The sequence below is a fragment of the Myiozetetes cayanensis genome, unplaced genomic scaffold (assembly GCF_022539395.1).
Source record: "Myiozetetes cayanensis isolate MyiCay16 unplaced genomic scaffold, myiCay2020 scf10, whole genome shotgun sequence".
Classification (NCBI taxonomy): domain Eukaryota; kingdom Metazoa; phylum Chordata; class Aves; order Passeriformes; family Tyrannidae; genus Myiozetetes; species Myiozetetes cayanensis.
Window position 1 is genome coordinate 17,444,363 of NW_026086605.1, and position 23,134 is coordinate 17,467,496.

Genomic DNA, 23,134 nt, shown 5'->3' on the forward strand with positions numbered 1-23,134 from the left:
AACCACGGGGCTCTGCGGAGCGGCGCCCGCCCGGACCCCTCCCCTCGGCGCGGCGCTGCCGCAGCTCGGCCCGGCGGGGCTCGGCGCTGGCCCCGTGTCAGGCGGGTCCCGCGCCGCCTCCCTCCCTCCCTCCTCCTTCCTCCTCCCTCCCTCCCTCCTTCCCTGCGGAGCGCCGCCCGGCCGGGGCTGGCGGCCGCCCGGCTCCGCTCCGCACCGCGGGCGTTCCGCCCCCCGCCCCCGGCGGGCGCCGGCAGGGCGGAGCGAGGGCCCCGCGCGGCCAATGCGACGGCGGCGCCCGGGCACGGCCCCGCTCCGGCGTGGGCCGGGCCCGCCCCGCGCCAATGGGGCGGCGGCGGGCGGGGAGCGGCGGCCCCGCACAAACGCGGGGCGGCCGGCGGGCGGCCGCTCTTCGCCCAGCGGCACCCAGGGTCCTGCCGGCATCTCCGCCTCCTCGCCGTGCTCATGAAGCTCATAGTGCACAAGCAGCACTGTAAGTAACGCCGGGCCGGCGTCCCGGCGGGGGCGATCGGGGCGCTCTGGAGCGTGGGAAGGCTCTGCACGCTCAGTCGGTGCTCGTATTCCAAACTTTGATAGATTTAAGAAAGAAGTAGATCTGGGAACCCAGGGCAAGCTATTCTGACTGAGGGGAAAAATATATTGCGAACACGTTAAATTTGTAATATGTTTCACAGAAACATCTCCTGTGGCTTTTAATTAGTCGGTTTGGGAGGTGTTAATGAACTAGCTGTCTATTTTCAGGCTTGGTTTTAAGGCTGTGTAATCCAAAACTCATATTTGTAATATGCTTCATTTTACATGATTTGTTGATTAATAGTTTCACTTACTTGATCATAGCTAACTTCTTACTTGTAAGTATGGAGGTATTGAATAATTCCATAGTAAACTCTAGAAGTAAAACAATCTGATGGAAAAAGTATTGAATTTCTTTGCACTCTCACTTTGCTAGCCCTTCAAATAAAGGCAACAAATGTTTTGCTTCTTTGTTAAAAGTTCAGCATGTTCCAAAAGGGTAGTCGGGGATAGTCAGAATCACAGCTACCCACTGCCAAGACTTAAAGGTGTTTCTACTCAGTAGGAAGTAATGTGCACTCAGCTACTCTGGTGGTTTTTTTCTTTGTTTTGAAATGAATTTTAAAAACTTATCTGTATAAGCTGAACAGAATACTCAGAAACAGCCTTGAGGAGCTGCAGCTTTCACAGGACTGCATATTAGCCAGAGCCTTTTCTGGCTTTTTAAATGTTTTTGCTCAGCTACACATACCACTTTCCCTTAGAATGTTCTCTGATTGATTAATCATGTAATGCTTGCATTACCTTTTGATAGTTAATTTAGTCTTCTATCAAATTTAACATATCAGTGAGCAGATCATTCTCTGTCACAAACTGGTTTTGTAGTCTTTAACCAGCTTCACTTCATTTTCATTCATGAACAAAACCTGCAGAACTGGGATGAGGGTATGTTTTGATTTGGTGTAACTAAGAAGAGTCAGCACTTGCATATCAAACTCTCCATAATAGTAAAACCTATTTTGAAGCAAAGAATAAAGCTTTTAGATATTCATGTAATCACTTGATTGCAAAAGAATGAGGATTTTGGGTTTTCCATCCCATCTTGAGGGGAAAAAAGAGCCCATCGGAGTTGTAGGTGACTGGCTCCATTGCCCAAGATGCATGACAACTGAATCTTCAGTTGTGGGGTTTTCATGAGATGACAATGGATACAGCAAGTGAGGGAAGTGCTTTGTAGAACTATTTTGTGGGCAGTTTCTTTGCTTATTAAAATGCATGAATACTTCAAATATACTTTTTAATTTATATAGTTTATTTTTTACTAGAATAAATTTGAAATTATTAGCTGTGCGGGAAATTATGACATCATATTGTCACCAGCTTTAAAAATTCACTGAATTATTACTCTAATTGTTCTGCTACTGCATAGGTTTCCACTGCATCCTGATCTATGAATACTACATAGTACCATTTTACTGGTTTGTTTGGTTTTTTTAATCCTGGCCTTTGCAGATGTTTGTTCTGTGCTTAAGGGCACATTGCAAAATGAAGTGCAGTTGCCACATGGCATGTGCTACTTCAGTATAGATTGTGGGGTTTGCTTTGTGTGGTGGAGAAGATAATGAGATAATTGGCATTTCCCAATATTTCAGCAAAGGAAACCTATGTTTCTGCAGCAGTTATTCTTTTAAACCCTTATGTTTTCTTGATTGTTTTTACTTTCTGAGAAAGTGAGGTAGAATTCTATATTCCCAAGTCTTTTTCCCCTCTGAGAAGGGAAGATTCCCTGTGAAACCAGTGTGCTTTGCTGACAATTCTGCAGTGAGAGAAGACTCACCTAGTGCTGCTTCTGCTGAGAATCTTGTCTTTGTTTTTTTTCTAGTTTAACAAGATGAGTTGTCAGGGGTATTAGACTTGTGTCAGTTTTGTGTGGATAAGTTTTGTGTCAATATGTGTGGATGGTTGTGCCTGTATAACAAACAGCTCTGTGCTTTTGGGTTTGAATTTTTTGGGGTTTGGTTGGTTTGGGGTTTTTTTTGTTTGTGGGGTTTTGTGTTTTGGTGGGTGGGTTTTTGGTTGTTTGGTTTGTTTTTTGTTTGTTGGTTGGTTGTTTTTTGGTTTGGGTTTTTGGGGTTTTGGTTGTGTGTTTTAGTGTTTTGTTTTTTTCTGGTGAGGAGTTAGACATTCAATAAGCCCTTGCTGCTGAAGATTAACTGTAAGGCTTCACCTGATACATGTACATGATTTATTTTGCTCTAGCTTTGTAAGGTTTGAAGAAACTTCCATTACTAAGCAGATATAATAATTTTTGATGTACATATTCTATTTTTGTTCAAAATAAAAAAAAATTGTCCATTTTATGTATTTTTATAACTGTATAAAACAGGAAGAAGTAATTGAAAAAGATATGTAAGCTATTATCAGTTTCTTTTTTTAATAAAAATCAGTTTTCAGAAGCTGTGAGAATACTATGCCATTTTGTGGGTCTCTTGATTTTTTTTTTCCCTGTTACCATTCTTGGCTCTCTCACCTCTTCTGGATCCAATGAAAAAAGTTTTTAGGCCATCAAGGTCAAGTAATGTAAATGAAATGTAAATGAAGTAATAGGATTTCAACATATGTGGGCTCAGAAAGAAAAGCAGCTGAACCTAAGATATTTAATGTGAGATATTTATGACTAAGATATCAGAGTATTGATACCCCCATTCAAATTACTGTTATGAAAATAGAGATACTGTGTCTTAATTGAGGTAATACAGGTCTTGTAAGAGAGATGTATAAGCTGAAACAGTTTTGGCCAAAGAAGAAGCTGCTGCAGGTTGATCATGAATAAATCTAGGGCCCAGGTAAAAAGAAGAAAGTTCTAACCAGAAGGATTCAGGCACAACCTCTTTCTAAGAGTTGGGGAGTAAAAAGATTCAGCTAACCTTATGTCGCAGTTGTTTAAATGTATGAACAGGATTACCCTTGGTTATCTTCTTAATGGGGTAAATGTTACTTGATGATCTAGGAATTCCCTTTCATTCTTGCTTCCCCTGAGCTCTTGTAGTGAAGAGAGTGTTATGATTTGATATTTACTTTCCACATACCCTCCTTATATCCTTATATTGTAAGCTAATGGTAAGATTTTAAAAAATCCCATGTGTTGAAATCTGAATGTAATAATGCCTTGTTGAAATAGCCTGATAGGTTCATACTCTTGAGAGTTGATGCAGAAACTAGGTAAAATGTGTCATGGAATTTCTCATGAGTGAACCTTTGCCCCAGATAGCACAGCTGTTGGTGTGCATCAGATTACCTAGTTATGCAATGCTGTAGATACCTTCTCTTTGCATTGTCACATGCTTCTGTAGCTATATTTTGGACTAGTACAGATTTTTATCTCAAGGTAACAAACCAGTAAGTAGTTATCACTTACATACAGGCTATTAACATAAAGTGAATTAATTTTCTCAAGAAGATAAGCAGAGTCTTTGATTTATGCTAGTCCTTTAGGAAAACATGGATCATATTGATGCTGGGACCTAGAAGTAGATTTTATGGTGTTATTTTTCATGACTTACTGCTGTGTAGCAACACAGTAGCATAGTTCTGTTTTCACCACAGTAATAGTTTCTATTGATTCAATAGGTATGTTGCATACCTGCTCCTGAAAAGTGAAAAATCAGCTCATGAGCCTCATCAGACAATTTTAGTTAAGAACTGCAATGTTTTTAGATTGTGAAAGCATTTCTGCAACATATCCAGTGTCTTCCTTGCTCATAGTAAGTCACACAATTTTGACTAACTGCCATCAGCCCAAGATGTGTGTGATGGATTTTACTTTCCCCTCCTTGCTTTCCTGGCTTTTTATAATTCAAGAAACTGGACGTTTATTCAGGCTGTCAATGAAATGCTGGACTTTCAGTTTGAAACAGACCAACAAAAACCACAAACAACCCAAAACAGTAAAAAACCACCTCCACAATTTTTCTACCATTCCCTCAAGTCTGTGGAGACCTTATCTATACTTTTCTTTCTTTCATACCCCCTGGTTGTAGTGCTGTGGGCTCTGATAATCTGGATGGCCTCTGAATCATCTTATTCCATGTATTCAGAGAGGCAGCAAAGCCCAGGAACACCTTCCCATCTGCCTGCACGCTCCCATGAGCACCTCATTCAGTGGCGTCAGGAAAGCTGAAGTGTATAGGTACCAGCTGAGATGAATTATCTCAAGATACTGAAAAGAACTGATGGTGTTTCAGTTTTGGAACATATTGATAGTAACAAAAGGTACAATGAATATTTTTTTTAAATAATCACTAGAATGCAGAAGTGTGTTTACTGTCACTCCAGTTGTACAGAAGTTATGTGAATTTCAGTGTGAATTTCAGGAACCTGGAGACTTGGTGTTTTTATTGCAAGTGATTCCAACAGATAGTTGGTTCTAAAAGCTGTGAAGAAAACTAAGCTGCTGTTCTGCATAACTGAAATACCTGCTTTTGCTGACTGAGCTAGGGCTCTTTATTTATGCTGAAGAAAACTGCTGCTGTTCTAAAAGCAAATTTTCTTTCTTTCTGCAGCTCTCCATTTGGCTCACAACAAGCAAAATGAAAAGAACTTAGATTCGTAGAGAAAATAAGCTAACAAAGAAGTGTCCTGGTATTTCTGCTTGCTTTTTAAATGCAAGCATTGTATGTTCCTATCCCAAGAACTATAGAGACTTGAAATAACTTCATAGTTGCTTTCCAAAGTACTTACACTTTGTAAATGATTTAGTTACAACCCCTCAAAATGTTAAGATATAAAATTAAATGTCTTGGCAGTCATTTATGAATAAATCTCAGCTGTTAGTACTTGACATGTTTATTGTTGGTCTTGTGTTTGAATAGGAGGATGGAATGCTTTTTCCCTCCCTTACAGATGAAAGCTACTCTACAGCTTTAAAGCAACTGTTGTTGCAGGGTAGAGTGTTGCAAATTTTATGCCCTTAATGAAAAATATCGGAAGTTGGCTTACGCTTAGCTATGGGCTGATTCTGTATCGCGTGGTCCAACCATGCTGCTTTTAAAATTAAGCTTCCTGCTTGCCTAGTTAAGATATATCTGAGGAGGAGACTTACTGTTCCAGGGGGACAGGTAATTAAAGTTCTCAGTCACTTAAATAAAGATTTGTGTAAATCACTAATGGGATTAGCATCCTGAGCTGCACTGCATTAGAATGTTGTGCAGTATGGACCAGACAGCTTTTGCATAAATATTTACCTTGTACTTCCAAAAGTGTTTGACTTACAGGTTAGTCTATATTGTCATATTTTTCCTCTTCAAAATAAAGCCTGTTTTAAAAACACTTGTTTTGAATTCTTCCCATTTCAGGGAGCTCTCATGTATCTGCATAGGATGATGTGTCTTACCAAACTGCAAATTAGACTTAATTTCAGTGTCTTGCAACTTGTACGGCATGGAAAAAAAAAATTTAGACCTTACAACAGATAAAAGTAGATGCTCTTAGAAAAACTGAACTGTGAGCGAGCTACTTCATTGGAGTCTGTGCCTTATGCCTGTCTTGTCCTTAAGGAAAGTGCAGCGGAAACTAATGCTTCAATTACTTGGCATACAGCAATGGAGTGAAATAACTGTATTAAATATCTGACATTTAAGGATTGGTTTGAGCAAGGAGGGTGTTTTAAAAATTGTGACTTTTGAATTACTCAACCAGACAAGAATGATGCTGAGACCTTTGTGGTAAGGAAAAAAAGACTCAAAGCTTCTTTCAGTTTGAAGCTGAGTACCTCCTGTGCTTATTAAAATCTTTGCTTCAAGTTGTTTGCTTTTACGTTCACTGATAGAAAAATCAGTTATGGACATGGTTTCAAGTTTGTATCAACACTAAGCTGGGATGCCCTAGTTGGTAGAATCACATTTCTACCAAGTCTACCTGATTCTCCCTGAAAGGAGAGAGGTGACTGTATAACTATTTTAGAAGTGTATCTTAAATGTTAGCCATATACTCAGTGTTTTTAATTTAATTTTTCTAAGAAACATTGTAAGCTGCCTCCTTCTGCACTGCCTGTATGTAGATTTTGTATTATCACTTTTATTGCTTCATAAAATCTATGCACGCATATGTAAGTGGAACAGGCAGACCAATCTGATTCATATAGAATCTTCTGTCTACATGTTCTTCACAGTAATTTTCTCTTGACATTAACAGAACAAAGGCTTTGGTGGACTTAAGCCAGCTGGGGCAAATATATGTATGCTGAGAAGCAAATAGTGGCATTTCTTATATAGCTGTATGATAGACTAACAGATATACTAGCAAAGAAAATCAGTCTGTGGTCAAAGAAGTCTGTCAGTGGTAAATACTGAACAAAAGCCAGCTCACTTTTGGCTACTGTATACAAGGGGTGCAGTTCCAAGAGCTGCTGGTTCTGGTGGGTTGAAGTCTGGAGGCTTCCAGCATAATGGGAGTTTTGTATTGCTGCTCTTCAGACAGAGCTTTGTAACTGGAAATTCTGACTTGGCTTGGAAAGGCAATTGTAGATGTTACACAGTGGGAACATGACTTGAGAAATGTTTTTCTTCTGTTTGGTTGTTTGTTCCTCCTCCCCCCTTAGTGTATTGGTAGAATTAGTGCCAATTGGGTGAAATGCAATTTCATTTCATTTCACCCATTGGTGCTGATTGGATGACATGCAGTAAATGTGCTCTGTCAAGAGGTGCTGACTGAAGAGTAAAATGATTTCCTGGGGAAAAAAAATTTCATTTTATTAAAACCTGCTTCTCCACAGAATAATATTTTGAGATTCTTCATTTGTTTTCTCAACTGAGGCTTTATGAAGCTTTAACTTAGAGAGTGTGAAATGGACATGTAAGTGGCCCTCAGCTTTCAGGAACAGATGGCTGGTACTGTGACTGCACTGAATTGTCATTCAGCAAATTATTTCAGTGACATGGCTACCCTGTATATTTATAGTGACTTTCTCTTTCTCCCTTCCCAACCCCTTTGTTCTTAGCGTTCCCATGGTTTGGAATGGATATCGGTGGAACGTTGGTTAAACTGGTCTACTTTGAACCTAAGGACATTACTGCAGAGGAGGAACAGGAGGAGGTGGAAAACCTGAAAAGCATTAGGAAATACTTGACCTCCAATACAGCCTATGGTAAAACTGGCATTCGTGATGTCCACCTTGAACTGAAAAATTTGACTATGTGTGGACGCAAAGGAAACCTGCACTTCATCCGCTTTCCCAGCTGTGCCATGCACAGGTTCATACAGATGGGTAGTGAAAAGAACTTCTCCAGTTTGCACACTACGCTCTGTGCCACGGGAGGTGGAGCTTACAAGTTTGAGGAGGACTTTAGAACGGTAAGTCAACAGTTCATATGAGATCAAGGGGAAGTACTTTGGAAAAACATCATGGGAGCCCTTCTATTAAAATTTGTAGGGAGAATAATATTTTTTTTTGTCCATCCTCACTGGTTAAGACTAACAGAATCAATTCACATTGTCAATTGGTGGCATTGCTGAGAACATGGCGAGAGGAGGGGAGGGTATTCGTATTCTACTTGCTTGGTATTACTGTGCAGGATGTATTTAGTAAATGTGGGGTTTTTTAGTGTACAGCTGTGGTGATCAGATGCTTCATAATCAACCTGAGGGTATGTTATGACAACACAGAAGCCTTGACACTATACAAGGTACCTGCAAACTGATTATCTATTGGAAAAGAAATGAAGCTATACTGCCTGGAAATTTGATTCAGGTTCACTTCCCTTTGTATTAACATTCAAGCAGAGTGAAGTCAAGAGTCTTGGTGGAGCATGGGGGAGAAACAATGTATGGAAGCATGACAGTACCAGCTAGCTTTTGATTTCAGTTCTGGGAGTCTGCATCATGTAATAGCAGGTACAGTTGCTTACTTTGTAAGGAATTTTGTGTCTCTCACTCCCACAGCTGTGGAACTGAACTGGAAGTTACCGGATAGCTATCATAGCTAAGCATTCCTCTCTGTAGCTTTGGCTTTATTTCCCATAAATATGCAATTTACAGTGAGGGATCAGTCTTGTCTCAGCTGCAGTATAGTCAATCCAGCACTTGAAGCATGATTGAAATTCGGGCTGTTTTTCTATCTGTTGAGCAAATATATGAGTTCACATAGCAAATGACTGATGGACTTCAGCGTGAAATCCCACATCTCTGCAGGGTTGGTTAACATTCAGTGTGCTACAACACTTGCAGGTAGTTTAAGAAAACTCCCCAGCCAGCCTTTATTGGGTTTTTGTTGCATAATGCAATCAGTGAAGTGCACTCACACTTTGAGTGATTTGGACACCTTTTCCAGCTATCCAGTTCCACACCTTCCTTTACAGCAAATGTTTCTTGGCTCAAACTATAATATCCATAGAGAATTACAGAAGAAAAGTACTATCCATTACATGAAGGTTTGCTTTCTTAATCCCTCTCAAAGGCCTGGGTGTTCTGGGTACTGGCACTTAAATTGTCACACTTCATTAGCCATTGTAACAGCAGCTGGCTATCTCAGTGTGTTCTGCTGACTGTAAATTGACACTGGACAACAGCTTCAGGGCTGCTCTCTCAAAGCAGTGAAACGTCTGTTTCAAATATTTGATCACTCTAATGCACCTACAGAAATAGAGAACATGTGCCAAGTCTAAATCTTAATGTTGCAGGATTCAGTATTGTATAATGCCTTATATGGAGGAGACTTTAAATGTTTATTTACTTAGAAGCAATGTGGAAAAACTAAGGTATTTTTGAATGTTGTTATTTTCATTAAAAAAATCTGACCTAATGCTAGGAAACTCATGGTTTGATCTCACAAACATGCTTTTGTTCTGGCCCTTTATTTCCCTATGTATATGCTTTTAAATTATTTTTCTTTCACTGTATTTCTTAATGCTTGTGTGACTTCTGGAATTGCATAGATTTTGGACAGAAGCTCCAATGTCTTGCAAAACAGCATTCAAATCCCAAAGAAGGAAGCCTTCTAAGATTACAGAAGCTTTTTCTCCTTAAAATAGACAAGCAAACACCCTGTTGTCACTTACCTGTTCCATTGCCTAATCCTGAACCCCTAAACAGGTTGAATAGGTTTGATCTCTGTTGCTTTTGTGTATTAAAAAATAAGATAAAATGGTGAGGCATCTTCTGTTTACCTTAAGCCTGTTTTCTGTGCCATAAAAAGGCAACTAAATCTACAAAGCTACCTAAGTTTAGCAATTTGACCTCCCTCTTGTGATCTGCAGCATAGGATGGAAGGAGACCTGAAGAAGTCTCTGTGGTTTGCTTGGTGATTGCCGCAGTAATAATCAGTAGCTTGGCAAATCATGTGATTCATTCTTAACATCTGAATGCTTCCCTTAGAAATAGGAAAACTAACTATTCATTAAACTAGGCCACAGGAATATTTTACCAACCATATGGTTATACTTAATGTTCACTAAAGAGACCATCAGAAAGTAATTCACCAAAAGGACTATTTCCAGATTAGGGGTTTTTACTTGGTTTTCATTTTGGTTGTTTGTTTGGTTGGTTGGTTTTTTTGTGGGGGGGTTGTTCTTTCTTATTCCTTTTATGAATGACTAGTCTTTATGGCTGGCTGTCTTTATATTCAGGTAACAGTGATGTTAAGGCATGGATGGATCTGATGCCTAATTCTGATAATCCTTCCTTCTTTCCCCAACATGTACTGTAAATACTCAAGTGACCACTTTTGTAAAAGTAAGGAGTACTTAGACTTGTTTGCTTGTATATCTGTGATAGGAATCTCTTTATGCTCTGACTCCTCCATGATAGCATATGTGCATTACTTGCACAGAAGTTTACTGTTAATGTAATGAGGAACAAATTCTTAGGCTGCCCCTCAGTTTTGTGAAGCAAATGTAAAGGATAGGTGGGGGAGGAGAGAAGAAAGAACTATTCAGACTTTTGTCTAAAACCTGCACTATTGCAAAATTTCTGTTGACTGCAGTGGCTCAAAGGTGGGATTTTTGTAATCCTTTCCTAAACAGACATTTGCAGAACTTGACTTGTCTTGAAAGAAATTTTACTGCTAATTTCAGTGGGAGCAGGGTGTGGGCCAGAAAACCCCCAGTTGCTTAGTCAAGAACATTTGGGACAGGAAAGGAAGGAAATGTCTTACCAACACAAACTCAGGCCTTGACCTTCCCCATAACCTGTAACAAAAATGCTTTAAAAGTGAGCTTGGCTGCTGGATAGCGATTTCCTTGTGCCAAATACTAGCTGATTCTAAAGCTTGACTTTGTGGTATGAACTGAATGCCTGATGACTTGTAGACTGTATTTATCTTAAAACAAATAAACTCACCATCCTGTCTTGTAGGATGAGTAAGCTATGTAACTTAAGTTATCATAAGACACTCAAACCTCTTCTTGCTTGAGGAGGCTGTGCTTAGGCCATAGCTGCTGGCCTGTAGCGTGTAGACTGGGCTGGAGTTGAATGCAGCATCCACAGAATGCATCAAGTGACCACGACACCTTCTGTAACCATCTCAAGAAGAAGCTAGGAAACTCCTGAGAGGGACTCTGGAGAAACAATGTGCATCTCTTCCCTGTCAAGAGAAAGGAGACATCCCTACAGCTAACTGGGCAAGAGGGCAGACCTCTGCAAAGGATTCCAGACAAGTGCTTTTTTTGCCCAGAGCTGATTACAGAGTGAATCTTGTCTTCTGCCTCAGTGAATGCTGGATATGTGCTTGCATTAGACTTTGTCTTGTTTGAATGTGAGTCGTTTGTTTCCCAGCTCCATAAAGAAGAGGGTTGGGGGTTGAAGTGAAAATAATCAAAATATAAAGAAAGCAAAGTATGTCTTTAAGAAAGTGGGGGAGAGGTAATGGGAGGGAGATGGAAGGAAAAGCTAGATTGTAAGCTGTTCTAAGAAATAAAACCTGGAGCGTTGCCCAGAAGTAATAAAAGCCAGATTGATATAGTAAATGAGGCTGTTGTAATTGATAATTAAAAACTTGCAAGATGTTATGTTCCTAACAGTTTCTTACAGGAAAAAACATTTATGTTGTTAATTGAAAGTTCAAGTGACAAATGAACTTGTAACTGTATCCAGGTTCAGACTTTCCTGTGCTCACCAGAACTATGTAACAGTGTGAATTGTCACGGGAGGGAATGTTGGCTGCTTTCTTGGTGTGTTGCACCTGCTTGTAAGCATGGTCGAAGTCCTCAATGCCTCGTTTTGTTGGTCCTGGAGAGTTTCTTGAGGTCTTAAATGGTTTGTTCCCTTCCCTAGTATTTGAAAAACAGTCTAAAAAAAAGTTACAGTCTGGCTATAATGCAGAAAAATAATTCTTAAAAAAAATGCACATATGATTTCCCTGTAACCATCATAAATTTCCCTCCAGGCTCCTCTATGCAACTTTGTTCTGCAGTTGTTCCTCTCATAGCACAATTTTCTGGCAGAACTTTTCTATAGAGACACTGTGCTGAATATAGTTATGGGAGTGCAGAGTAGAGTAAGCTAAACATTATGCTGTCTGCCTTCACATTAGGTATTATAAAGAGCTGGGAAATACCTGCAAATGCATTTTGTAAATATTGTAGGAAAAACACCCAATTAAAATGTGCTTCGATATGCAGCTTCTGGGGTTTTTTTTTGCATATTTTTACCTAAGCTTTGGTTCCTGCAAGGAGAAGAGGTTTGAACAGCTGAAAGTTGAGGGTAAGTAATGTGTGTAGGTAAGGGGATGGCCAGCAGGAAAAAAATGTTTGCAAATTAGTTACAATGGTTTGGGGCACATCTATTTTGCATTGCAGTTTTGCTGCTTTGAGACATTGTGAGCAAAGAAACGAATAGCAAAAAGGCAGTTCTACAGGCATGGAAAGGGACTGAATTCTGACACTGGCTCTGTCATGGCTTATTGTACAAGATCGGGTTACTACATTTCTTGCAACTTTCCCCTAATTTCTCTTTAGCAAGAACAGTGGTAGCTCTCTAAGCTGCTTGGAGCTTTGGGTGTCTGATGGCTGCAGAGCTCGTGGTTCTCTGAATGAAGGTGAATTGCCTTAGAATACCAATGCCAGTCTTGCTCTTCGAGAAATTAAAACCAGACTGCTGCAGCAACACAGGGAAATAGTTTTTCATTCTGCTATGAAGTTCATACATGAAAGAAAACAGTAATAGAACTTTTCTGCATACAGTATATCAGCTGTTAAATATAGCACAGAGCTATAAAAAGCAAAACAAATTCTAGTATGTCTTTTTTACATGGAGGCCTGGAGTTAATAAAATCTCTATGTGTAGTGCTTGAGAAAGAATCAAATTAGTTTCTTTTGTTCTATTCTTACAAAATTGGTGGCCTGACTGGAGAATTTGTAGAATCAAGGATTTTGTCTATGTTTTTGCACTGATGCCAGATGTGCTTTGCTCTTGGGATTTGTATTGCTTGTTTGTGTCTTGCAAGGTCTCTGACTAGTGCTTACCTATTTGTGAAAATGTAGCATGGATCAGACAAAAGCAGCTTGTAGCCAGGTATTTGGCTTACAGGGGAGCAGAGGTTTTGACAGTAGGGACCATAAATCTGCTAGTGACTTGTCTTTGTATAGCAGCTTCTAGTTCAAGTCTTTAATGCTGCATTTCTGTAATTATAATTTGTGTAGCCATGTACTGACAAAGAAAAAAATATGAAGGGATTGCAGAAGTTACCAGAGGAAATACAGAAACAAGAAGAAATTATATCCACCTGTCTCTCTTGTCCTATGAACAACTGGATGTATATTGAGTCTTTGAGACTGCTGGTTTGTTTGGTCTTAATTCTTTTCTATGGTTCCAGGATTTGAGGACTGGTAAGTAGAACAGAAAGGCAGACCCAAAGAGTGAGCTGGCTTTCAGTTACGGCAAGCTGGACCAATGTACAAGTAGAGAAAAGACTTCACAGGAGAGATTTAAATAGCTCAAAAGAATGTAACCTATTGGCCGTGCCTGTTCCCTAAAAATATCTTTCCTCTTTACAGTGATTTAATATAGCTTCAGAATTAAAAATAGGACATAGTTACCCATTTAAGTCTTCTCCATCAGCTGTTATAAAAACATCCTGCAATATGCAAATGTTTTAGAACTGGCTCTCTCCTGTATAACTCTATTGTTTGTAGTACTCTGTCACTTTTTTTGATAGAAAGTAGAGTTAGGTGAGGTAGGCTTTGCACGTGTGAGGATGCAAGTGACCTTAGGATTTGAATGGGCAACTTTACAATTTTTTTTGCTCCCTCTCCTCTACCGAAAACTGGAAAGGAGACTTTCTACAGACTGTCACTGAATTCTATTTTTAGAAAGAAGGGATGTGATTTCTAATTCTAGTGAATAGAATGCTATGGCAAGTAGACATGTCTGCTTAAGCACAGTTTTGGTGACCTGTGAAATCTCAGGGGGAAAGTCCTTTGTCAGCTTTTTTTTAATTTTCTATTTTCTGTTAAAATTGTATTTTCACAATCATTTTATATTTACTAACATTTTTCTGGGGGCATAGGCCTGACAATCTTTTTTGGGGCGGGAGGTTGTATGTTTTTTCACCAAACATAGTGTTTTTCATTATGCATTTTGAAGTGCTCATCATAATTGAAAGAAATAACTCTCAGATTACTGGTGACATGCTAAAAAAGAATTGTCATCTTTTAAACATAATTCACCGTATATTTAATGCATATTAACATAACGTGCACACCTTAATGCTTCTATTGAAAATTTCTCTAAATTACTGGGAAATGTAGTTGGATGATGAGCTAAAGCACTTTGCATCCTGAGAAATGATGATGTGTAGGCATGTGTCAGATACTCCCCAAAAGCTGCATCTCCTCTTGGGCTGGGAATGAGGGGAAAGAAATTTACTGCTTCAGAATACCAAGGGGGAGAAATATTTCCTGCTTTCGGAGCAGGGAATGTCTCAAAGGCACAGGAACTAAATGGCATTACTGCATAGCACATCATTGCTCTGGGAGGTACCTGTTGTCAGACAGATAGCAAGCTTTTATTTCAGACTTCATGCTTAGATCTTTGTACTGTTTAAATAGGATAATGTGTTACTATTAAAGTGATCAAAGTGCTTCAGCAGAGCCTTTTGTCCTTCTTAGTGTTGTATTTTACTAGGAAATATTTATTTATTAATTTCTTCTTGTTGTTTTTCAGATTGCTGACCTACAGCTCCACAAACTGGATGAATTGGACTGTTTAATCCAGGGCCTCCTTTTTGTTGATTCTGTTGGTTTCAATGGCCAACCAGAGTGCTATTACTTTGAAAATCCTACAGATCCTGAACAGTGCCAGAAAAAGCCTTACTGCCTTGATAATCCATATCCTATGCTGCTGGTTAACATAGGCTCAGGGGTCAGCATCCTAGCTGTGTATTCTAAGGACAATTACAAGAGAGTTACAGGATCCAGGTAAATTTAATTTTGTTTCTTTTAATTCTCTTTTCTCTTTAGTAATTGAACAGGTAGAACTAGACAGTGTGAGCAGTAGGTGCAGCCTCAAATTGTGTTTGTCTTTCCATTTCTTTTAAAAGCCAGTAGCAAGGCTGAAAACATTGTAGGATTCCTTTGGGGTGGGGTCTACATAAGGGAAATCATTGATCCATTCAACTTTACATCTGCCTTAGTCTCTTGTTGGTGTTCTTACCTAGATCCCATCTCTTGCTGTGAATTACCAAAATCAAGCTGTCCCAGGAAATGAATCTTCTCTCCCCTGCTTTGATCTCCTGGGACAGTCTGATTAATTAAATATGTTTGGGCTTAGTAGTTAGGATATGCCCAGGATATAGGAAAACTTCGTAGACTTGATTTTGACACAGGAATCTCACTAGATCCCTTGTTTCCTTACTGATTGCACTAGTCTTTGGACTATACTGGTAAATGAAGGAATGCCAGTGTGTAAAGACTAGAATGTGCTTTTCTGAATTCATTGTTACTTTGTCGTCTATGTGATTTCAGCCTCGGTCAGCTAGTGCTGTCTGAACTGATTTGTAAGGTAGAGCTGAGTTGAAATGGTCTCTGGCATGTGTTCAGTAAGGGATTTAGATGTGCCTGCTCTGTTCATGAATTCAGGAGTTCTGTAGAGTGGATGCACTCTTTGTTCTTAAGGGCAAAAAAACAGCCTGAAGCATGGTTAAGTTTGCTCGGAAGATTTGGAAACAGTGCTAACTTTTAGGAAAGTATTTAGTTACAGATGTGTCCATCCAGAGACGTAGCAAAAATACTAATAAATCTATCAAACTTTTTTCTCATACATGCAAACTGAACTGATACACTTTGTTTTTCATGATCTAGTAATAGTAAAAAGAAAAGCAAACAAACCACCAAAACAGAAACCTAAAAAAAAAAAATCACCTTTCAAAACAACAATTGAAGATGCTTCTTGGGGTTGCTATAGTTCCTTCCAAAGCTGCATTCTGTTCTTCAGAACATGCTACATATTAAAGTTTCTCCTCTATATTGCACATGACTGCCCATGTGTCTTCTGTTGCCTTGTCTAGAGCATATCTGTCACAATGGTAGCCATGAGCCATTTTTTTGTATACAGTACAGATGGACACAAGTTGAATGGGAGAAGTATTAGTCTTGCAGTTCTGGTGGTTTTTCAAGCACAGTAGTCTTGGCATCTGTAGATGTGCTTCTGATCCTTTTCACTGTGTAAGGAAAAACATGACTGCAGTGTGTTGTTGACTTGTTATAAATGATGAAATCAGTACTGTCTTGTGGCTGATGTGGAGAACTTTCTATTGTTCAGACACTGAGTATATTATGGTGCTATTAGATGTGTTCTGAAAAGCCCAGTAGTCCAAGAGCATGGACTAAATGGTGTTCCTATCTGACCTCCTGAGCTTTTTCGTGAAGTGCAAGTGTGGTGTCTCACTGATCCTCTTGTTTACAGTGGCTTCAGTTGGTGTGGCTGCAGTCAGTGCAAATAAGCTAACTTTCTCAGGGGCTAAGAAAGAATGAGGAAGGATGTAGAGGTTAGTAAGCTGAAGTTCATGTCTGTTAAAACTGAAGAGTCCAAAGGAAAATTTTAACTGGTTAGCAACCTGTTATGCACAGCTAAATCCTCCCTGCTAAATTTATATAGTCAGTAAATATTGTACTTGAGCCTTTACAAGAACTAAAGTGACTGCTCCTTGCTCAGAGTTCTTGCAGGGAAGGAACATTCAGGACTGATACTAGCCTTGCTTTGAACAGGAACCAACCAGTGGCTTCCTGCCACTGGCTAGATCTGTCTTGGCTGCCTGCCCCTGTATAGATATTTAACTTTGTTCACTGTTTATTCTTTCATAACTGATTTGAGTGCTCTCCTGGCTAATTATTCTTGCACAAGGAAAATCGTTAAGAGTGCTACAAATAGCAAAGTGGTATCTGTGGTGTTGGATTGGACTTTATTCTTAGCTAACCCTTTATTTAGTATAATTTCTCCTATTTAAGTATTAAAGACTTAAGAATAGCTCAGTTAAAACCGCACTGGATGACACCTAAGTTAAACAGAAACTCAGTTTAGGGTGTCTGTCTTCACTCCTCTAAGGAAGGAGTTGCAAGACACAGCTGGTAGCTCCGTAGACCTTGTTGCAAGTGGGAGTCTGAAGAGTTGTGGTAAAAGCTGGCTCGAGCTGCTGGTCTGAAGGGACTGTGCTTTTTCAGTCTTGGAGGAGGAACGTTCCTGGGCCTGTGCTGTCTGCTCACTGGCTGCGAGACGTTTGAAGAAGCGCTAGAAATGGCCGCGAAAGGAGACAGCACCAATGTGGATAAGCTGGTGAAAGATATTTATGGAGGAGACTATGAGCGGTTTGGCCTTCAGGGGTCTGCTGTAGCATCAAGGTATGTGTTAACTGAGCTGTTTTTAAGGAGTCCCTTGGGAAACTTCCTGTGCATGCTAAACTGAGTGCATAATCCCTGAACTCTGCACTATGTCTGTGTGGTCACTCGATGAATCATGTAGTTTGTCCTTAGATCTCTCACCTACTTCGTGCTCTTTTTTTTTTTTTTTTTTTTAAACAGGTATAAGCAATACTTGATGAATTTTCCTTCCATTTAAATTACAGTTATTTTAGAAGTGTCCTTACTTATTGTTCTACCTTTCTAATGAGATCACTTTTCACGTTTCAAATCTGTCACAAATCAGTGGATATCAAGTCCAAGCAAAGCTTATTAAATTACAACATTTTAAGGGCTTTTAGCACTCTTAAATGTCTCATATTAAAAGACATCATCTTCCTCACACAGCTTTGGTCATATGATGAGTAAAGAAAAGAGAGATTCCATCAGTAAAGAGGACTTGGCCAGAGCTACTTTGGTCACCATCACCAACAACATAGGGTCTATTGCTCGCATGTGTGCATTGAATGAGGTAAGTTATTCACCATGAGCTTAAAACCTTTAGAAACAACACAGTGAGATTACCAGAATGCAAAATTGCTGGCATAGTAGGTGTGTTACTGGCCTTGGTAAATATGCATATGTTTAATGACGTGTGACTTATGTGTATGCTTTGAGGCAAAGTGAAAGTTACTTGGAGCTTCAAAGCTAGCCAAGAGGGGAGAAAAGTTAACTGTAAAGATCTCTTTGAAGCACTGAGCTTCAGCCTAGAGCTGTTCAGTTGCCCTCAAGCTGTAATACATAGATATTAACACCTTTGTAATATAAATTATTACTCTCAATTACCTTGTTGTTATTAACAGGTTTTACTATACCTGGACAAATTTTATTTTGAACACTTCTTTGTTTGAGTTGTTTCCATAGCATGACAGGTTCAAATTGTGTATTGTGTTAAATATTTTGGTAGTTATAGGAACCATTGCATTAGGTCAAAAAGAAGAAAAATACACTTGAGGCATTATCCTGCCTCAAACTCCTATCAGATGCTCATTACATTCTTTTCTTTAGGAATGATAATTATGGATGGATTGTTCCATTCCTACACCTTTCCAACTTCTAGCAGTTAAAACAAAAAAAACCAAAAAAACAAACTCACACACAAAAACCCCACCACAAAACCAAACACAGAGGCCCTTGTTTTTATCTGCAGATTGCATCCTTTACTGTTGTGTGATAACTAATCTCTTTTATCTGCTCTGAATTAATTTATATAATTTTTTTAAGACAGGTCTTTTAGCTGAACACCACTCTGTCAGTAGAAGAAATAGCTTCTTTTTAATACTTTTAATCATTGACACATCCACAGAGCCCCAAAAAACCCCAATAAAACAAAACCAAGAAATGTACCAAACTGCCATCTGGTTACTTTATTGGGTCCCATCTAGCTTTTGGCTTTATGAGAAATAGGAAATAATTAATCACTAGTGGTTTTGGTGGGTGGGGGTTTTGATTTTATTTTTAATAAATATTTGCCACATCTCCCCTGGGCTCTTTCCAAGACAGAAGGTCCTAATACTTAATCTTCTTTCTTATGGAAGACACTGTCTCTTTTTTTCACTGCTTCAGTTTGTCTTTTTAATCTTCTTGTTGTTCTAATTTTAGGACTGAATGATCAGATCTTCATGTGGTATTCAGGGTGTTGTTGCTCAATGAATTTGTGATGGCATATTGATAAATTTTGTGTTCTGAGTTCCTGTACTAACAGTTCTTAGTATTTCATTTTTGTGAGCATGGAACTCAATTTTAAGGAACCGTCCACCGTCCCTCCACAGTCTTGTCTTAAAGTAGCTAATCTGGAGCCTTTCATTGTCTGAATACTCAAGTGTTTCTGTCTTAGCCCCTTTCATTTGTGTAATTTCATTTTTTTACTATAAACTTCATCTACCACTTTTTCTTTAGTCATTGGTCTCTTCAGCATTGCTATGCTGTTTAATTTTTTGTTCTTCTTTGACTAACTTTGTATGCCAGTTATGTTTGTTGCTCATTGCTCTCTGGACCACTTCTAAGATGTGTTGAACAGCACAAGTTTTAGTGTATGCCCCTATCAAATGCCACTGATAACCTTCTTTCATTGTGAAAAGTGGCTTCAGACATAGGTGGTGTGTGTGTGAGTGATTTTGGGTTTTTTTTTTTTGGCAACTCTTTCAGTCAGGATGATTCTCTTTCAATGTTCTCTTTGCTTTCAGCTTCTTTACAGTGTTGCCTTGTGGCATGGAGTTCAAGCAGCATTGTACAGGGCTATCAAAGCATGGAGAGTTGCAGCAGGGAGCCACATGCGATGCATTCACAGGAGGAAATAGGCTACTAATGAAACTAATACTTCTGAGTCATCATGGAAAAGTTCCTAACATCTTTGTTTTGTGGACAGGCTTACTTAAAAACTGGACATGATCCATAGAATTTTGTGGAGGAATGTGAACTGATATGTTAAGTATTCTTTATTTCACAGCATCAAAGTAGAATTTATCGAACACTTGAACTACATTATTTTGTAGTTTTAGAGAATGAAAACTTCTTTTAGTAGCTTCACATGCTATTAAAAAGAAAAATCAGACATGCAGTATCATTGCAAGTAAGCTAATCTTCAGCTAGTTTGCTCTTGGGGAAAAAACTAATACTACCATTCTGCTAAATAATCTAGACACCTAAATGCCTTTGGGAGACATGACTGACTTACAGCAAGGTTGATGAATGAAATCCCCAAATAAGAGCTTCAAAACAGCTGAATATGATATTCTTTTATGGAGCTTGTATGTATTAGATTAGGGTTATGGTGAAGCTCACTTTTAGGTTAACAGAATCAATTTATGCCCTGAAGCATGAGTTTTGATAAATTTTTCCCAATGATTGCAGCTTTAATATTGTGTTGAAAATGACTTGCATATGGGCAGGAAAAAATGAGGCTGGGGAATAAATGAAATATTCTGTCTGAAGAACTTCAAAGCAAATTTGCTTGCGCAAAATTGGCAGTGGGGTTGAAAAATTCTGTAGTCTGGAACCATTTGGCTACACATCATTTGAAGTGGTCTGTCCTAGGCACGGCAGAACTGCATAAAGGAAACCAATGCCCTGGTTTATACTTTTCTTACTAGCAGAACATGTAAGTTGAATCTGAATAAGACTTCTTGCAAAAGTATGTGTGGGGTTTCTTATTGCATTATTGGTATAGATTTCCCTATTCAATTATATTGGCAAATATGTGAATACACTACACTGAAGCTATACTGTAGCTTTCTACTACAGGGTATTTGAACAATTTATTGAGACCCACAGAGTGCAAGAGTACATGTCTTTTCTAGGATGTTGTAGTTTGATTAGCTTAAGGATGTCATCACCATTTCTTCATCAGTTTAAGACTTCTGTCTTTCAGCTTTGAAAGCTTCAGCAGTGGACACAATTTAGAAGTAAACTGACAAGACTCCCTTAAAAGATAAAAGTAGCATTTCTTCATTTTCTGACTCCTGAAAAATGCTGTTTTTTTAGTTCAGTTCAAAAAATCCAGGAAACTTTTTATCATTAATACAATTTTTAATCTTATAAAAAAAATTTGGAAAATAAAATTGACATTAATTTTTTATGTTGATATACTCTCTGCTATTCTAGTAGATATGACTAGTATTCTTAGATTCAAAATTTACAGTAATTTTTATACTCTGTGTTAGATACTGTTTCCTTCAGTTTCTGCTAACAATAGCTTTGTGGTTATACACAGAAAAGAATAATATGAATGTGAAACTGAAATGTAGATTCTAATCAATTTTATGGTATTGCATTATAGGAAATGTTGTGTGTTTATCCCTCCTTTATCAGAAATTACTTCAGAGGCAAAACGGCCTTGTCAAAGGATGCAAGGTTCTCTTGGCCATGTTTAATAGCAGCCTTTTGAAATTTGAGATGTTCTTATTTTCAGTCATAAATTAAATAAAGTCTGTGTTGATGTGTTTGATTGGTGTTGGGCAATCAGACATGTAACTCAGTCACCGGCAACTGATAAATGAGTTACTGCATCTGGGTGTCTCGCTCTCCGACACTGAGTATTCCAGTGAGGATGTTCTCTGTGGGATGCCACATGCACAGTACTGGGCACGATAGAACTGTGGTCTGTAGCAAAGGAATTGCTGCAGAGCCAAGTGTTTGGCTTTATAGAGCTGTAAGAATGTAGAGAGGTAACCCTTGGTAATTCCAGCCCCTGCACAAAAGTTTTCTGGTAATTTTCTACAGAGGACTCTTGAAGATCCATTTCTAGGGTACTTCAGGATTCCTGTAAAAGCTTCTGTCTCCAGGATTTGACCTCCTACTGAATCTTCTGTACCAATTCTAGTGTGTGGTGAACATCATGGTACACCAATGCAAAATGCAAGTTCATTTTTGTGCATATCAGGCAGAACTGGGCTTGGTGAGATAGTTGTTGTGGGCATTGCTTAAACACCAGACAGAACCATTGCTTACTGCAGTGATGTACATACAGGAAAGGATAACCCATGCCTTTCTCACTGGAAGCTTAGTGCTGATGATTCAAAAATCTTAATTTCCTGAATGAAAACTGCGTTCAAGTGAGCTTTGAAACAAAGCAATGCCATTCATATCAAGTATTATGTCAGCCACATTTCACTTGCTTTTTGAAAATGGAGCTACAGTCCAGATTACAGATAATGAAAGATGGTTCTTCCCATCTCTAATGTAATCCTTCTCAGATACCCTTCAGAGGTTCTCCATCTGGATTTAATAATCATAGTGATCACTGGAAAGTTGCTTCATTTACCATGCAGGGGGCAAAGATGTCTTCAGCGCAGCCATATACAATTAAAAAAACCACCAAAACCCTCATAATCTGATTCATGTTGGGAAGGTCCTGAGCTCTTAAGCACATACTTGATCATCTGTAATAATGGCCTCTCACTTGGAAATAAAACTGCACCTCCTCCCTGCCTTTGCAACACCTCTACTTAGCAGTTAGTAGTTGTAATTAGTTTTTGACTTTTCAGTCTGGAGAATTTAAATGTAATCCAAAATTCCCATTTAACTTTATAGTAGAGCCAGAGGTACATGTTGAATGAGGCAAATAATTTAGCTGACTATAATTCTTCTGGTCTGTTTTTCAATTTCAATTTTACAGAACATCGACAAGGTGGTATTTGTGGGCAACTTTCTCAGAATTAATATGATTTCTATGAAGGTGCTAGCATATGCTATGGATTATTGGTCCAAAGGACAGCTGAAAGCTCTGTTTTTGGAACATGAGGTAAGGAAATACGTGTGGAACTTTTATTTGTAAGTACAAAAATCTTGTTCTTTATTTGTTAAAAGGGGAGAAATCCAGTGCCATTGCTTTGAAGTGAATGCAGAAGCCAAGTTCTGCATAAATGCAATTTAGTTTGCAAATTCATTTGAAAATACTGCTTGTAAACTTCTTGGCTTGATCACTAATCTCGCGGTATGCGTTGTTAAACATTGCCTGTCTCTGATTTTTGCTCTCTGACCCTGGTACCAACAATGTTTGTACCATTGGCTTCTACATAAACCTCAAGTATAATTAATTTTTGTAGGCATAATTTTGAGGTGACTACCAGATGGATGGGCTCATAATGGAAACCATCCTGCCTCAATATGGCACCGTTATAATGGTTCTGTAATTTCTTTTTGACATTTTTGGAGAACTGTGTAGGATTTTTTTCAGTATCAGGCCCTTTCTTGTACCTAAAGAAGATCTTATTAAATCA

The 23,134-nt window shown here is 38.8% G+C and overlaps 1 protein-coding gene across 8 annotated transcripts in view; it reads left to right on the top strand.

The window, feature by feature from the left end:
- The window catches only part of PANK1 (pantothenate kinase 1), a 42,281-nt gene that overhangs the window by 17,506 nt on the left and 1,641 nt on the right, over window positions 1-23,134 (top strand). For 5 of the 8 annotated variants that reach the window (XM_050334611.1, XM_050334616.1, XM_050334604.1 and 2 more), the window contains 5 exons: window positions 7,529-7,881; window positions 14,686-14,939; window positions 17,181-17,357; window positions 17,763-17,886; window positions 22,531-22,656. In XM_050334611.1, coding sequence (XP_050190568.1) covers window positions 7,546-7,881; window positions 14,686-14,939; window positions 17,181-17,357; window positions 17,763-17,886; window positions 22,531-22,656 — 1,017 coding nt within the window. In that variant the 5' untranslated portion in view covers window positions 7,529-7,545. Of the gene's footprint in view, window positions 1-366; window positions 491-7,528; window positions 7,882-14,685; window positions 14,940-17,180; window positions 17,358-17,762; window positions 17,887-22,530; window positions 22,657-23,134 lie in introns of those variants that run through there. The other 3 variants (XM_050334632.1, XM_050334624.1, XM_050334605.1) reach the window with 2 other exon arrangements.